General features: G+C 42.5%; 1 protein-coding gene and 1 long non-coding RNA gene across 4 annotated transcripts in view; one reads left to right on the plus strand and one right to left on the minus strand.

Annotated features, from left to right (window-relative positions):
• Positions 1 to 372: 372 nt before the first annotated feature.
• LOC132323469 (gap junction beta-6 protein) lies at positions 373 to 11,710 on the minus strand. Of its 3 annotated transcripts, none has more exons than XM_059838706.1 (3): positions 11,553 to 11,710; positions 11,118 to 11,194; positions 373 to 2,155 (listed from the first exon to the last, which is right to left on the minus strand). In XM_059838706.1, the coding sequence occupies exon 3, from the start codon at positions 2,131 to 2,133 to the stop codon at positions 1,342 to 1,344; it is 792 nt and encodes a 263-aa protein (XP_059694689.1). In that variant the 5' UTR covers positions 2,134 to 2,155; positions 11,118 to 11,194; positions 11,553 to 11,710; the 3' UTR covers positions 373 to 1,341. The 3 variants fall into 3 exon arrangements, with proteins under 3 accessions (XP_059694689.1, XP_059694692.1, XP_059694691.1); XM_059838709.1 differs by having other exon boundaries at positions 11,557 to 11,685; XM_059838708.1 differs by lacking the exons at positions 11,118 to 11,194; positions 11,553 to 11,710 and adding an exon at positions 11,074 to 11,094.
• A 16-nt stretch (positions 11,711 to 11,726) lies between these two features.
• Positions 11,727 to 16,385, plus strand: part of LOC132323470 (uncharacterized) — a 29,654-nt gene continuing 24,995 nt past the window's right edge. Inside the window, exon 1 of the long non-coding RNA XR_009485352.1 lies at positions 11,727 to 11,864. This is a non-coding gene — a long non-coding RNA (uncharacterized LOC132323470). The remainder of the gene's footprint in view (positions 11,865 to 16,385) is intronic.

Consider the following 16,385-nt stretch of genomic DNA (forward strand, 5'->3'; position numbering starts at 1 on the left):
AACAAACAAACAAACCCCCAAAACTTAGCTCTGCCGAGGTCAGTGTATCCATGGTGGTGAGAAGTGGCCCAAAACAGGAAACACAAGACAATATAGCTGTTTTGCATTGCACCCACCTCTGACTTTCAGGTTCCCTGGCTTTCACAAGCACACCCCTCCCACAGCCACATACTGCCATGCACTCAGAGGTCCCTGTGTATCTCCATTAGAGTATGGACAACAGAATTAGGGCATCAGTGCCCTGGATGGGAATGAGGGGTGCCAAGAGGTTATGTGCACTTTGGATGTAGAGTCTCTACTTGAAAAAGTTTTTTGTAAGTTCCTACTTAAAATCTTGCCTAGCATTCACATATAGACTCTCACTTCACTAAGAAAGGTTAAAGTGTTTGCCTTTTATTCAGAAGACTTGCTCCATTTCCAGGAATACTTTTCCATGTCCATGAAACCAGACAGACTCTAGTCTCATAACAGCACCATCAGTCTACTACAAAAAAAGCAAACAAATCAAAAGTTCCATGATGTGATACAGTATAAAGAAACAGCTAAAACATTAAAGAAATAAACATCTACATAAACTTAAGTTGCTATAAAACTGGCAGTAAGCAATTAAGAGATCGGTGAGATTACCAGGTCTGCTAGCTGTTTAAACAAGTCTACATAGGCTGTAACTATGTTCTTGTGCTGTTTTTAGGCAGGAGTTTGCACTCAGAATCTAGGTACCTCAAATGTCCACACTGGTAGGCTTTCATACAATTCCCCTACAGCCAGCAGCGTGTATGCAAGCATCTCAAGCAGCACTTGCAAAACTGTGAAGATGTATGTAGCCTATTGCTCTCTCCTCCCTATGAATATGGTATTACAGGGTTCATCTGCATATGCCTGGTTAAGAAATAAAACACAGTCAGTTGTGTACTATAACACCTTAAGTAACATGGAATCTTAGATTTTAGAAAAATATTTTAATCATCAGTTCACAAGTAAAAACTATCACTATTACAAAACATCTTGTAATACTAGAATACCTAGCTTGGAAAGAGTTTTGTTCTTATTGCTGTTGCATTTAGTTTTCAGGAGCTGTGTCAGCATGAAGGTAGCAGTGGGCTTCCCACTTGTCATAGTCAGCTTGTAAGGGTACTCATAGGAAAGTGTATCTTCCTATTTAATCCTCACGCAATTTTCACATGTTTAGGCTGCCCTGACTTTTCCCAGACGCGTACCTACTTGACATCTGACACTATGCATCAAAACCTCACCCAACCTTGTTCATACAACAAATTTCATTTGCAGCCTTTAAATAAAACATTCACTCCAAAAAGAGTGAACATCAGCACTGGCACCACCTTAGCTACTTGTAAACCCTATAACTGTGTTCTGGCAGCTATCAGATATTAACTCATTCATTTCATTTTGTTTGGTTTCTTCCTTATTCTCATGGTTGGGTTGCTGTTTTGAATTTCCAGCATTTTTAGACCTTCTGAGGAAAAACTTTGCCAGTAAGTAACATAATTCAGCCACATTTAAAAGAATGCAAATGCTGGACACAGCAATCATGAAAATAGTGAACACGGTCTTTTCAGTAGGTCGGGAAACAAAGCAGTCTACAGTGTTGGGACAGGGCCAGGCATTACACTTCATTAAGCGAGGCATTCGGAACCCATCGTACATGAAATAAAACGCGTACATGAAGACTGCTTCAAAGACCAGTCTGAAAAAGATGCTGCTGGTGTATGTCCACCACAAGGAGCCCTCAATACGAAACCTCTGTTTCCTAATTTCTTCGATGTCCTTGAATTCACATTTCTGGTCTCCTTTTCTGAACTGCCTTTTCTTCTCATGTCTCCTGTAAGCCACGTGCATGGCCACCAGCAGCGCAGGTGTGGAGACAAAGATCAGCTGCAGGGCCCAGAGTCTGATGTGAGAGATGGGGAAAAAGTGATCATAGCAAACATTTCTGCAGCCAGGCTGAAGCGTGTTGCAGACAAAATCATCTTGTTCATCTCCCCAGACTCTCTCTGCAGCCACAACCAGGATCATGATACGGAAGATGAAGAGGACTGTGAGCCATATCTTCCCAATACTGGTGGAGTGCTTATTTACACCTCCCAAAATGGTATGCAGAGCTCCCCAATCCATGGTCTTGTTTCAATCCTCTGACCTAAGACAAGACAAATAAATAAAACTAAGATTAATCAAGACAGGAAACAAATACCAGCAAGCATGTGGTTTAAAACAAAGGCAATATCATAATTGCAGCACATCCACTGGCTGTGGTAACGTTTTGTTGACGCAGCGGGCTTACCTGCAACTAGTCATACATGCTAACCTAATCACATATCAGCAGGTAGTATTTCATACTGGATTACACACATGGCACCACATTCATTTGACTCCAAGGTGTATTTGCCAATGCCACATTAAGTAAGAAAGACAGATGGGAAAATTATGAACACAGCCTTAAATTAAAAGAGACAACTTCTAGTAGCTTGATAACAGTAACAAAATTATAGAAGATATCAGTCAAAAGTAAGGCAGATGTTATGTTAAAAATAACATGTTAGAATTCCTATAATAAATCAAAGCCAATGGGTTTATCCTTATCTTTAGAGTGTAAATAATGATTTGAGTACATTCCTGCAATAAAGACAGGCCTTGAGCAACTACTGCTGATGCTCTGCACCTTCCATGAGAAGGTCTGGATAACCTACATTCACCAGTTTAAAAAGTGTGACTGCATTCTTAGTCAAAGCAAACTCCACACTAGCTTGAAGCAATGAAAGTAAAATCCTGGTCATTATCCATCTCCAGTTGGATGTTTAAAATCAATGCTTAAGATTCATACCAAAATTGCTTTTCTTTTCACTAACTACAAAAAGGGCAAGTGGATAAGGGTATAAGGCAGGGGTAAGTGGATAAGGACTCCTCCACTGTGAACGCATGTCAGGTTGGAGTCTTCTTCTCATAACACAGACTTTATTAGTCCTAGATTAGGGGAGATATTTCAGAGGCTGGGAGAGTGCTATAGTCATCATTTGAAGAGTTCAGACAGGCCAGCAGTAGCTCAGAGACTTTTTCAACAGAACAATATAGTTTCCAGCAGGTATGTTTCAAATTAATTACTATGACTGTACTGTAAGGAATTAAGGATTTCACCTTTCAGTCTCCTCAGGAACACCAAAATTGTCTAAGTTTTTGCAGCTTCCACAAACAGCTTTTCACAGAGAGCATTCAGAGGCATTCCAGCCCATCTTCCCACACCCCTCCACTTCAGATGGATTTACAGAAAATTAGTTTGCAAACTACTCTGTATTCAAGAAACTGGCACTTCTTTTGCCTATCAGCCAGGACCCTCTAGGAGGGCTCACAGATCTCTTGATTCTGAAATTGTTCACGCAGGTTTTTATTTCACAACTTTGTTAATGTGTTTCTATCTCAGAGCACATATTTCTTGGCATTTACAGCACATGGCACCAATAAGCAAAATCATCTTTTCAAAGTTGCTTTAAAGAGCAGCTACTAGCAAAAAGGTCATCATATCAATCACAAGATTTTCCTGACTGAGCTGGATCACACCACATGAGGAAGAAAATGATGACAGTATTTTGTAGTTGTCTTTCACGTCACACTCCCATTCTGAGTAATGTCAAAAACCTTCCTGGTTTACAGTGAGATACATATAATCAGTAGGCCACATGCTTTGACTGAGTATCAGTCAAAGTACACAACAGCTCAGAGAAAATGAGGACACTTAACTGTTACCCAACACAATGGTATCTTTTCCTTGAGTTACTGGGATTTAAATGTAATCTCCCCTCACTAGTCCATAAACTACATTTTCCTCAGATCCTGCTGGTTGACTGTGTGGGGTTATACTCCAGGAGGTGAAAACCAAGGGGGAGATCCAAGATCTCCTCCAGACTGGAGAGATCTTTTCCTGACCCTCCTTCAGGATGCACAATCCGTATGGGCTATTTCCTCTGTATGTGACTGAAGCCACACAGAAACAGATTTACCTTGCTATTCTACTAGGTCATTTTTTCCAAGAAGAAACATTCTTTGTTCATTAGCACACAGTTACAGAGAGTCTCTAGGGTTAACAACCTATGAGAACACAGGAAAGACCCTTAATACCAGAGAACCTTACTGAACATATCAGCTGGATTTTTAACTGTTTCCACTCCTTTTCTATCATCTGATTGATGAAAATTCTTTCAGAATTTTCATTTGCAATTATTGCATTGTTAAACAGAGGGACAGTTACAACTTTTTAGTCTGCTCTGTTACTATTACACACATATGGCAATTACAGTACTTTTAAAATGACACTTCAACTAAGTACTATGATGAGAAATACTTACGAACATTTGAAAATAAGTCCTGTAGAAGACAGGCACCAGGCAAACAGTGGTACTACACACATTATCCACCTATCCTGTAACTCCTCCAGAGTCCTTACTTTCTTCTCAGTCATTCCATCTTCTCCCTGCCTGTCAACCATCTTCTTAGAGTGAAAAGGCTATGAAGTGAAACCTATGTATGTGCTCCTCATAAGCCTTGTCTCTTAGCTTCACATCTCACTGCACACCAGTAGTGCTGCCATTCTGTTATAACTTCACATGGATTTGTTTCCTCTTCCCTGTGCAGAAGGAGATTCAAAACACAAGTTCCACAGTGTATAGCTAGCTCAAGAAGCTCCCCTAGTTCTGTTTTCTGCTAAGGTCATACTACAGCTCATGTCCTGTGCCTTTGTGGAGCTGCATTATAAAGCAGGCAACTTGTCCATAAATTCTTCCCAGGACTAGTATGTTTTGGTTGGTTTGGTTTTTTTAAACTTAATCCATTTCATCAATCTGCTTAACAGTACAGACCCACAGATCATCTGAAAAGTTCAGCTACATTAAAAAAAAAACACACCAAAACAAACAAACCCCCAAAACCCAAAAAAACCCACCAACAACAAAAACCCCAGGCTACAAGTTGCAAAGCATGGGTAAGAATGAGCAGTCAGCATGAAAGAGGCATTGGCAACACTCCTCTTCATCCGACTTGCTCCATATTCTCCGAGAGTATATTGTGCTTGTTAAGCCAAAAATCTGTGCTTCAATTCTAGCAAAGACACATCTGTATCTGGACCAAGAAAGAAGAAAAAAGCCACCACACTTTGAAGAGGCAGTCTTTTGTCCAGAGTCTCCTGGTTACATCTCCTCTCCTTTCCAAAAAAGCCTTTGTCTTTCCTATTTGCCCAAACACTCCTCCCTTCACCCTTCCCACACACCTTACCAAATCTTCCAGCTATCTCTTCAGCTCCTCCTGCCACCATCCACTGTTCTTCCCACTGCTTGCTGAGCAAGCCACCAACCTTTGCCCCTTCTTGCTCACAGCCTCTCAGGCTTGTTTTGACACTGGTGGAGAGTCATATGACTTCTGGACTACTCCAGAATGCTACAGGCACTGAGCAGACACCAGTGAAGTCTCACTATCTTCTTCTTGAAAGATTGTAGTGCCATATCCAGGCAGCCTGAATGCCATCCAAATACTTTGGCCACTGTGTTTCCTACTAGCTGGCTTCAAACAGTTCCCCTCAATGCAGCTTAAGGGATCCAGTAAAGGCAATTCAGACACTGCCAAATGTCCTCCCCTCTCCAACAAACAGACACAGTGATCCAAGCAGAATTTAATTTAGCCAAGTATGACCCTTCACACTACTAAAGCCACCAGTGCAGATCACTTCAACTAAACACCCCATAAGGGCTACCTGTACTGATGTGATGGCTCATTTACTCTTTACTCACTCAAAAGCTAGAACCTTGATCATAGGTTATCTGTCTTCCAAATACTTGTTTTCCTTTTCACTAGCAAGTAAAATATTAACTGTCTTGCAGACCAATGGAGAAGAAAGCAGGAAAATGACATCCCATGAGTGGGTTGGTAAATCCTATTTTAATAGGGCCAGTCAAGATATTATTTCTATGTGAGCAAATCCTGCCAAATGCTTACAGAAATAATAGTATTTAGACAGCCAAGGACTTACCTAGTTTGCTGGCACAGAACTCTACAAGAGCACATTAAAGACATGAAAGCTTAGGTGAATTTTGGGGAAAAACTATAACGTAGGAATGAGGATAGGGATTGGTTATAAAGGAAGAAACTGGATTTAGAATAATTTCTATGAGGGGAGGGCATTAAATGTTAAATTCTACTTCACAAAAATTGCAACCGGGCATGAAAATAAGCTTTTCCAAGTCTCCACATAGATATCTGTTCTACTACCAGCAGCACCTTCTGTTTCATTCAACAATTAGAGGACCACAGTGGGATATGGTTGTTACAGTTAACAGCTAAAAACAATCATAAAATATCACCTGCATGACTGAAAAGTTAAGTTACAAGGGAAACAGTTCTGTATGATGACACAACATAGCCACATAAACAGGTGTTTCATTTGGGATTTGGTTTCTTTTTTGTTGTTGATTTGTGGGGTTTTTCTCCTCCTCACCCCCCCCCCCCCCCCCAGTAAGCTAGATAGCAGCAAGAGAAGAACTACAGCTTAACTCCTGTGGTTCTACAGCTTATGGGCAGTATTTTGAGCTCTGTGCTGCCATGGCTAGACTGCCTTCTACTTTAAAGCTAGCTCCTGTAAGCCTACATTAAACTGCAATCACAGCATGGTGCACACACCCAGTGAAAATCCCTGCAAATCATCACTGAGCTCCCCTGTTTATGAGTCCAGCTGGCTTGTTAACAGACACCATTTTCCTTTGTTGAAGACTGTTATACTGGAAATTCATCACTCATTGGCTAAATCCACAGCTGGAATAAATACAGTGAAGGTGTAAAAGCAACAGAAGATGTGTTTCTATCACATACATACATGGTTCTTGTGCTATAGGATATTAACGAGCAAGAAAAAAAAGTAGTCAAAAGCAAGGATGACAGTATCTGTTTATACTACAGGAACATACTAGGAGTCTCATTCAAGAAGAGGTCCACAGACCCCTAATTTATGCACAAATTCAGACTATGATTATACCCTTCTTGCCTTCAGTTTGGATACCAAATTATTTACTGTACTGGATTTACACAGAAATTTAGAGGGTATTCACAATGACTCCACCTCCATCAGAATTTCAGTGTTACTGTGTACCAGGAGTTATCAGTCTGGGGTGACTTTCCACCACTTTCTGTAGTGCCTCTGGATACTGATAAAAGATCAGCAGACTGCCAAGAAAAAAGTCACTTTATTCCATGTGGGAATGTGTTAATCAAGATAATCTTTAAGCCAAAAAGCACTGGTCTCAAATGTCCCTGCTTCCCTCCCCCAGCTGGGGACAAAGGCAACTCACATACCCAAGAGAAGCAGTTTAATGCAGAACTGTTGCAACAGAAAAGCTTCAGAACATCTAAACTAACAGATGTAAAATCATTGCCAAAATTATTTTATGACCCAACTTCACACAAGAAGTACTGCTGCTTGTTGAGGTCCAACATGCATTCAAACATGCTGCTGAGACAACCTTCCCTTCAGGTGTTGATCTCAACAGCTGCACTGGAGCAGGAGCTCACAGAGGGAGGTGATAACCAGCACCGAGGTGTCCTAGAGCTGCATAATGCTGTGTCATTACTCAGATTTGAAGAACACCCTAGTCTGTGTTTCAGCAGTTTTGCATCAGCATGCCTCCACCCTGCCAACCTGGCATCTAGTTTACAGCAATCACTTAACTGCCAGCGTGTAGATTTCATTATTCCTGCTGCTGAGCTAGTTTTGGGGCTGTACTACAAGAACAGCAGCACTGTCAAGGCTGAAGCAAGAAAGCTTCTAATAAATACAGATTAACATCTTCCGAAAGACAGCATCCCTTCATTTCACCAAGAAAGGTGGGCACACAGGCTACAGCAATCACTTGCTAACTTGCTCAGACTTCCTACCTAATTTGTCAGTCTGCCTCATGCCTCAGTTTCCCAGACATTAAACTAGAGATAAAAATCTCACCATCTCACAGGGCTGCTCTCCTGAAATGCTCCACTACATTACAAGCTTCACAGGCTCAATGGACGAAGACAGATAAGTAACAGTTCAAAGCTGGAAGCACCAAGCTTGAAATCATCCATCCAGGATATTTCTGACACCTGTAAAAGAATGCAGCTCCCTACATTGCTATAGCTTTAATGCAGAGTTCAAAATGCAAGAAGACAAAGCTTTGAACTTAGACCTTGACAACTAAAATCCTTTAATAGGTAGCTTCCAGCTATTTTATTTTTACAGCAGTATATTAAAAACTTCAATGAGTATGCAGCTGGAAGACTCTAGACTATCAACAACTCTACTTGTTTCCTAAAAAGCTGAAAAAGATCAAAGGAGCAGCCTAACAATCACAAAAGCCTGTGCAATTCTCTCTAGTAGTTCTTAAACTTTGTTCTGAACACCTATCTCCAGATCAGAGTGGAAACTGGAGAGGAGAAGAGCCACAACAGAAGGATTACAGTCTATCTGATTTGACACAAGAACAGGCAAAGACTAATCAGGAACAGGAAACCTCTGATAGTTGCAGGTCTGAACACTGCAAGCATTGTTCTTTTCTTCTACTCAAGTTTAGGAAAATAGGAGGCATTCTTTGCTCTAATTAAACCCAGCATGAAATCCAGAGAAACCCAACAGATTAGGACCCAATTTGTATGTAGTTAAACGTTATTAAAAAATTATGCTACTTAAATATCAAGAGCATTTAAGGGTTCAGTTTCTGCCCACAATGACACCCTTATGACTGTCCCATATTCATGTCCTCACATAAGTTTTAAGTCATTTTCCAAGGATGCTTGGAAGCATTCATACCTGTTTCACCAGCCTGCAAGTGTAACTGGAGATTCCTATCCTCCAGAACATCTCTGCACAAAATTAATTCTACTTGCACAAAACAGGAAATCAGAGGTCACATTTGAAGGCATAACAAGACAGCACAAGTCCTATTGGAGTTTAGCCTGTCTCAGCCATCTTCCCCTGTAAGCCTTTCCTTCAAAGTACGCTTAAAGCTTCTTACTTTGGAAGAAAGCTGAATTCCCGAGGACTAGGTCTCCACTGATACAAGTGTCCTATTTCCCATAAATCTTAAAGAAAGTTTTAGAGATACTGTGCCCTGCTTCTGGTCATCAAAATAGTTTTTTAGTTATGACTTTTTAATGTTACTTTTTCTTTTAAGCCTGTTACCTAATGCCTATTTCCATCCCCCTACACCTAGGCAGATGTCTACATTCCCTCTACAAGTCTCTCCTTTCCTCTAAAATTAACAAGCCTCTGTCTTCTCTTTCCAACCCTTTTGGAAACATTGATTAAACTCATAAACACTAACATTTTACATGCTCGAGGAAAGCTACAGTGCACTGTATTTTGTTATTTCATTCATCAAGAGTAAAGTCTTTCCTTTTTAAAACTCTATTACAGGAAGAAATGCAGGTGTACGATAAGGAATAGAATTAGTTTCAACATTCTTATCAAGTAACAGGAGTCGTGCTTCTCTTTTTCTATATTCCTGCTGTTTTGACAGCACTTTATCTCACCTCATATATCATCACTTCAAGCTTTTCCTTACACAAACTGGTATTTAGCCAGGTAAGAGTCACAGTTTTCCTTCCAGATACCTCATCAGTCATCATTAAGTAACAATTAAAATCAGCAAGGAACAGAACAAGGGAAAACATCAAAAGAAAAAACCAGCTTCAACCCATGCTCCTCTTTCACACAGTGTCTGGGACCTCTGATTTAACTGCAAGTGTTCACAATAATCCATTTGTAAAAGCATCTTCTTTACTCACAAGTACCCACAGAGGTTATGCAGTGACTGTGACAAACTTGCACATGTAACTCAAAGTGCTGTTATTTTTCCAGTTACTAAGATAGCCTGCTATATATTTTTCATGTACAATTACTTTTTTTGCACAAAATAAATAAGGCTGCCAAAATAATCTACCTGGGTTGCGCATCAAAGGATGTAAAACAGCAACACTGTCACAGGCCTAGCTTCAGCAAATTGAGAGAACTGGCCCTGTCAGAACAGAATCAATTTCTCCAGAGAAGTATGATAATTCATGGGGTTTTACAGTCCCATTTTTAAGTTCTGAGATACGTAATCCTACCAGTTATGAGACTGACAGTTCTGGGGACCAGCTGGAAGTCGCCTAGAAACACTGACATGCAGTACAGATGTAACCTCATGGCTCTGGAAATGTGCTGAAAAGCCGGCCGGGAAATTTACATTGCAATGCCTAGTTGACACGTGGAGATACCACCTTCTTCCAGGCTGAGGCTCGTTCCACATTGCTCTCTAAGGCAGATCTAACCCAATCACACATACATCCTCCTGCCTATTCTCTTTTCTCTGGGGCTCCTCAAAGGATGTATCTGGCAAGCAGGGTTTCCAGGCTAAGCAGTGGAGGCCAAGAAACGTTAAAAATTACATAACTCCTTTAAGAAAATTAAGGATGAAAATACATTTTATTCTGCATTTGACTCAGTGTACACACATACGCTGTGGTGATCCCAAACCAATCTGGACCCAAACCCTCAGTATTTCATATAGGACACAGCCATTAATTATCAAAGTTATAAAACCTAGGTTTAAAAGAGCATTCTTAAGAAAAAAAGGCCACTTCCTTCTTGCAACCCTCTGTCTGTTGTCTCAAAAGTATTTTCAGGCCACATGGTGAAAACTAATGGGATACACGACAAGGAAATAATCTCCCGTGTTGAGAACAGGGGAGAGATTCTTCAGCATGAGAGACTGTGAAAGTAACACCCAACCTAGGAAAGCCTGATGACGGAAAAGCCAGTCATGCCCAAAACATGCCCAGCGCCTAGCTAGTGCAAGGCACTAAGCAAGCACTCCTGCCCCTACTCCAGCAGGGCCTTCATGTTTTATTTAAAACTGTAAGTACTCATTCTTTGCGCCAGCCCCGATACTCAGAAATTCATTTATTTCTGACTCACACCTCATTTCCTACTCCCCCTGTAATTCTAAGGAATGTTTCCAGCGTGTGATCAGACACTCACAGGACCTGTCAGTTTTACTGATGCAAGCTGTTTACCTTCCCGCAGCTCTCTTAACATCTGTAGGCGTGTCGCAAATTACCTGTAATTGCAGGAACCTTGATTTTGCCTGGTGTCGTGGCTGGTCGTACGTACTTCACATAACGCGCTCACAGAGAGCTGCCGGGAGGGGAATAAAGATTTCGCCGTAAGTTAAACGCGTAACCAACAGAGACACGAGCATTCCCAACCAAAACTGCTCCCGGGCTTCGAGCGCTCCCCGTGACGCTCAAGCGGAGGACGGGAAGCGGAGAGCGCCCATGCCGAGCAGGGTAAATCCGGCCCGGGCAGGGTAAATCCTGCCGGGGCAGGCTGGGCAGCGCACACGGCGGCTCCGCGCCCGGCCCCGCTCTCTCTCCGGCGGGCTGCGCCACCAGAGCTCCCGGCGGCACCGCCGCAGCCCCGGCCCCGCAACAAGTGCGGCCTCAGCTGCCCCGCCGCCCCCCTTCCCTCCTTCCCTTCCCGCCGCGCCCCTCACCTGCCTCAGCGGGGCCCGCTGCTAAGGGGCGCTCACCCCGCCGGGAGCTCCCGGCGCCGCAGCCGGGCTGCGCCGATCAACGTGGCTCCGCCGGTGGCTGCGGAGCGGGCGGCCCCGGCCTCGCCGCCCCGGAGCTTTAAGGTCCCTCCCCGTTCACCTGCAGCCGCTTTTAACCCGCCCCTCGCCCGGCCCTGCCCGCGCCCCGCTCCTCCGGCCGCCCGCGGAGGCGGCGGTGGGAAGCCGGGGCGGGGCTGGGGCCCGTCCCTGCCGCTCTGCCCCGATGAGGGGGCTGCGCCCAGCGGGGCTTCGAAGGTGAGGGGCTAAGAGCCAAATTAAGGGGTGGGCAGGGCTTGTGTCTGCCCTAGGGCCGCTTCCTGCCGCGAAGGGGCTGGTCTGGGGTTGCGGGGAGGACCCTGAGGGGAAGGGTGATCAAGGTGACAGTAGATACATGGGGTTTTTTTCAAGGGAAACGCATATCTGTTTAAGATAACAGGGAATAGATAGTTTGATAGTGTTTCCATCTTGAGGAATCCAGGTAGTCAGAAGGGCCTTGGGACAGAAAAAAGCCAGGTCTTTTCTCCTGGAAATCATTAAAAGAGCTACTGGCCAAACACAGAGGGAAGAGCCAGTAGTTTCTGGCTTCTTGAGGTTTTGTTTTCCAACTGCGATTGAAATGCTAGAGCAGTGCCCTGCAGACTCTCAGGCTTTCACGGAGATGTGCATATTTGCCAGGGCAAAGACCTATTTTGGAGAGTTTTCTGTTTCCAAGGAATACAGTTGCTGAGGAAACAATTCACTTTAGGTTCAAAAATCCCTGCCCAAAACTGTGTGCCCTGTCTTGCACACAGGCCCATCAAATTAAGTAAATGGTTTGTAAACCTCTTAACTAAATTTCCAAAGAAAACGTACACCACAACTGGACAAACAGGACATTTGCTCAGACTTCAGGTGAAAACTCTTGCATTTGTGCGTGTTTGGAGTATAAGGACTCAATTGATAAATTATTTCCAACTAAGTTCTACTGCCTTGTCTTTCCACCTTCTAGAATACGAGTAATCCCTGGGGAAATCTTTAGCAAAAATCAGTTACTTAATTTTGATTTCACTTTCAGGAAGAGGTAGGAATTTCTAGCACAAACAGAATACTTGAAAGATAAGAAATTGTCACCAGCTGTACTTTAAACATTAGCCTCTGTCTCTTTGCTTCTCATCTTTTCTCCCACCCTTTCTCACCCATGCAGTTAGAGCCATAGAACCTGTGCATTAGGACCCTAGGAAAATTCATGTTGGAAGAGATCTGAGGAGGCTTGTAATCCATCTTATTGGGCAAAGCTGGATCAGCTCTGGGACCGTTCATTAGTTATACCCCACCCAGGGGGAAGCCAGGGAAATTGGTTCACTGCAGCCACTGTAGGACCAGGCCCAAGGTATATGTATGACGTGATGCTGAACTAGACATGCAATAAATATCTGAGGGCTGAGTTTACCTGTGCTCACTGACTTCTGTGGGAGTTGTGCGTTCAGATGACGTTCAAGGTCCATGTGTATAGCGTGTGTGAGGAAGGGAGGTGGCTCTGGGCCTGGTCATGCATCTGCACTTTGCAAAAGGGAAAGCCCATCTCTTAGTGGAAGAAAAGCTGTAGAAGAGACATCTGGAACTCATGTGTTGTTCTCTCTCCAGTCACCTTCCAGCTTGATTCAGTGACCTTGAAAAAGTGAAATGTGTCCTTTTAAGGTGCGACATACTTTAAACATTGGCTATGTTTAGCTGCAGCAGAGAATTTTAAGTTTTGTGCTGTCCTTGCTAGGCTGTGTTTGCCACCAAAAAGAAGTTTAGTGGTTTGGGTTTTTTTTCAGTAAGAGAAATATTGTGAAAATAGAAATCAAAAATGTAAGTCTTATGAGGAGTAGCTTGAGGGAGATGGGCGTGTTTAGCCTGTAGAACAGGAGGCTCCCAGGAGACCTTTTTGCTCTGTACAACTGCCTTAAGGGAGGTTGTTGTAAGGTGGGGCATCTTCTCCCAGACACCCAATGACAGGAGAAGAGGACACAGCCTCAAGCTGCACCAGGAGATAGTGAGGTTGGGCATCCGGAAGAATTTATTCACTGAAGAGTTTGCCAGACATTGGAAGAGGCTGCCCAGAGTGGTGGTGGAGTCACCGCCCCTGGAAATGTTCAAGAAACTACTGGACATGGAACTTAGTGATATGGTTCAGTTGACATGGTGTTGGTCAAAGGTTGAACTCAATGATCTTGAAGGTCTTTTCCATGAAAAGCTAGTGAAAACAAGGCCCCCTGGGTCTCACAGTTGCCTAAAGGCAGATAAGCCTAAAGGAGGTATGCCATGGGCAGTGTGGAGCTCTTGGAGCTGCCTTATATCAAGTCTTCACTGCACTGCCTTCGGGAGTGTCACAGTTGGAGGCCAGCACCTGGTATTGCTCCCAAGGCAGAAGCACCCAGTTTTGACAGCAAAGAAAAGTCTTAAATGATATTCTGTGTTTCCAGTATTAGATAGTATCAAACTATCTATTCCCTAGACAGTGGGGAGCACCAGGTGAATGAGTGACAGGGAGAAATAGACCAGGTTCTCCTCTACCGGGTAATTCTTTCATCTCTTGTTTGTTGAATGATATTTCTCTTACCCAGTAGCATCAGCACCCTCTTTGATTATGAATGATGACTCAAGGGACACTAGAAAAAAAAAAAGGAATGGGACATGTGTAAGTGCTGGAAATTTAAGGACTGGAAGTCCTAGTCTTAATCACAGTGTTTCATCTTTATTTATGAGGGTAAAAGGGCATATATTTAGTAATATATGCCACTTAGTAAACAGAGTTAAATTGTACTTATTCCTTTACAGATGAGGAATCTTTTATTTAGCTAGCATATAAAAATATAGTGAATTATTTTGCTAGCATATAAAAATTACTGTTTGATAAAACTGTGAAATAAATACATGTGAATTGATTACTTTGAATTCTGACAGCCCCTTCTCCTGCAGTGCACTATACCGGTTTTCTTTATTGACATGACTTTAAAGTAAAAAGTGAGAAGAAGGGAATGGATAAACATAAACCCCATCCATTACTGACAAATAAACAACGAGAAACATAAAGTTACAGGGTTCGGAAATTTTGTGTCACTAGATGCCTCACAAGGTAATGCAGTTTGAAAATACTTTTTTTTTTTTAAAAAATAGAGTTGTCACACATCCTATTGACCAAAAGTAGCTTTAGGTATAAAGCCCAAATTTAGGATAAGGTCAGCCTCTTTGATAGTGCATGTTATCATCTAGAAGGTCATCATCCCAGTCAAGGTCATAATCACAATCACTGGCTGTCCTGTAGAGCATTTAAATTATGCTTTTTGAAATGTTGGCATGGATCAAGTTTTTATTCTGAGCACTAATAAAACTGCTAGAACTGTTGACTGAAATCTTAAACTGATTTTTATGTACTTCATTAGACTGAAGATTTGTATAAGAACAAGTCCAACTGCTCAGTCTTAATATTATTCAGAAGGGATAAAAGAGGAGGAAAAAAACCAAACCCCTAGGAAGTTTCTTTTCCATTTTTCCATGGCAGACGGCTGCTCAAACACTGTGGTGCAGACTGGAAGCAGGAGGTTTTTCCTCTTGAAAATTTCTGTTTCCTTTCCAAACCTTCACATCTCTAATTAGACTCTTTTTGCCTTCTGACTATTTAGCAGTTCAGAGCAGGGAATAGAAAATTATGTCCAGTCCTTCAGTGTGAAACTGTTGTGCCACTGTGTTTCAAAGTTCACGCTGTCCTGTGGCACGTTTATTAGGACACAACAGGGATACATATAGTACTGGTAATATATACTAAGTCTTGGACCAAGCCCATCTTTGTTTTATGCTGCTCAGAAAGCTATTCTTCTTCAGCTTTTCAGTTTAATTTGCTGATCAGCGTTCTACAGGGCTTGTGTTAGCCCTGATTTACGCACTCTGGGCAAATCCCAGGACCTCATCTAGCCAGAAAAAAACATCTGAAGAGTCATTTCCTTTTCAATATAATTACTTTAATGATAATGTGTAGTATGATAAAGGTTGCCCATGCAATAACCCTGTTCATTAACTATTGCAGCACATCAAGCATTTGTACTGCCTTGAAAAGTAGTAGGTTTTTTTCACCTGCAAGGGCCTTGCAGGTGCTTGAGAGAATGATTATGATTGCACTTCTCTTAAATAATGGGCAGATGGCTGTCTCCCTCATCTTTTTGACCTCAGGTTGTCCTTATCAATGACACCTTCCCTTTTTTATTTTCAGCTCACTGATATGCATGAAAAGTCCCAAGAGAAACATACCAGCTACTTTCCTGCTAAGGGAACTTGGCGATCTTAGGGATGTCCCCTACTTGTGGAGAGAGAGGAAGGAACGGGAGAGAACAAAAAAAAAAACAAACCCCAAAAACCCTTTAATCCCAAATGATATAGGGAAGCAACAAAAGGGGATGAAAATGTTCTTAACATTGCCAGTACATGACCAGCCTGATTCACACCAGTCCATATAATTTACACTTTTTAATGTCAAAATGGGAATGGGTAGGTGTTTTAGTACATAGCCATGTTCTTCCAGGATGCCCTTGGAAAATGTACCTCTCCTGTGTACCAGTTAGGATAGACTAACCCATTGTCAGGCACCCATCAAAGCCTCTCCATTTCTTAAGCTGACAGCTCCGGATATCCAGCATCAGCCTGATTTGAAAGGCAGAGCTTTCTTCATCCTGAGGCAGCCCAGTAATTTCTGCAACACTATTGCTAATTTGGAAGCTGACAGTTTCCATCTCCCCACCCCTTTGGTTTATTACAAGC

This window comes from Haemorhous mexicanus, chromosome 2 (genome assembly GCF_027477595.1).
Source record: "Haemorhous mexicanus isolate bHaeMex1 chromosome 2, bHaeMex1.pri, whole genome shotgun sequence".
NCBI classification, from domain to species: domain Eukaryota; kingdom Metazoa; phylum Chordata; class Aves; order Passeriformes; family Fringillidae; genus Haemorhous; species Haemorhous mexicanus.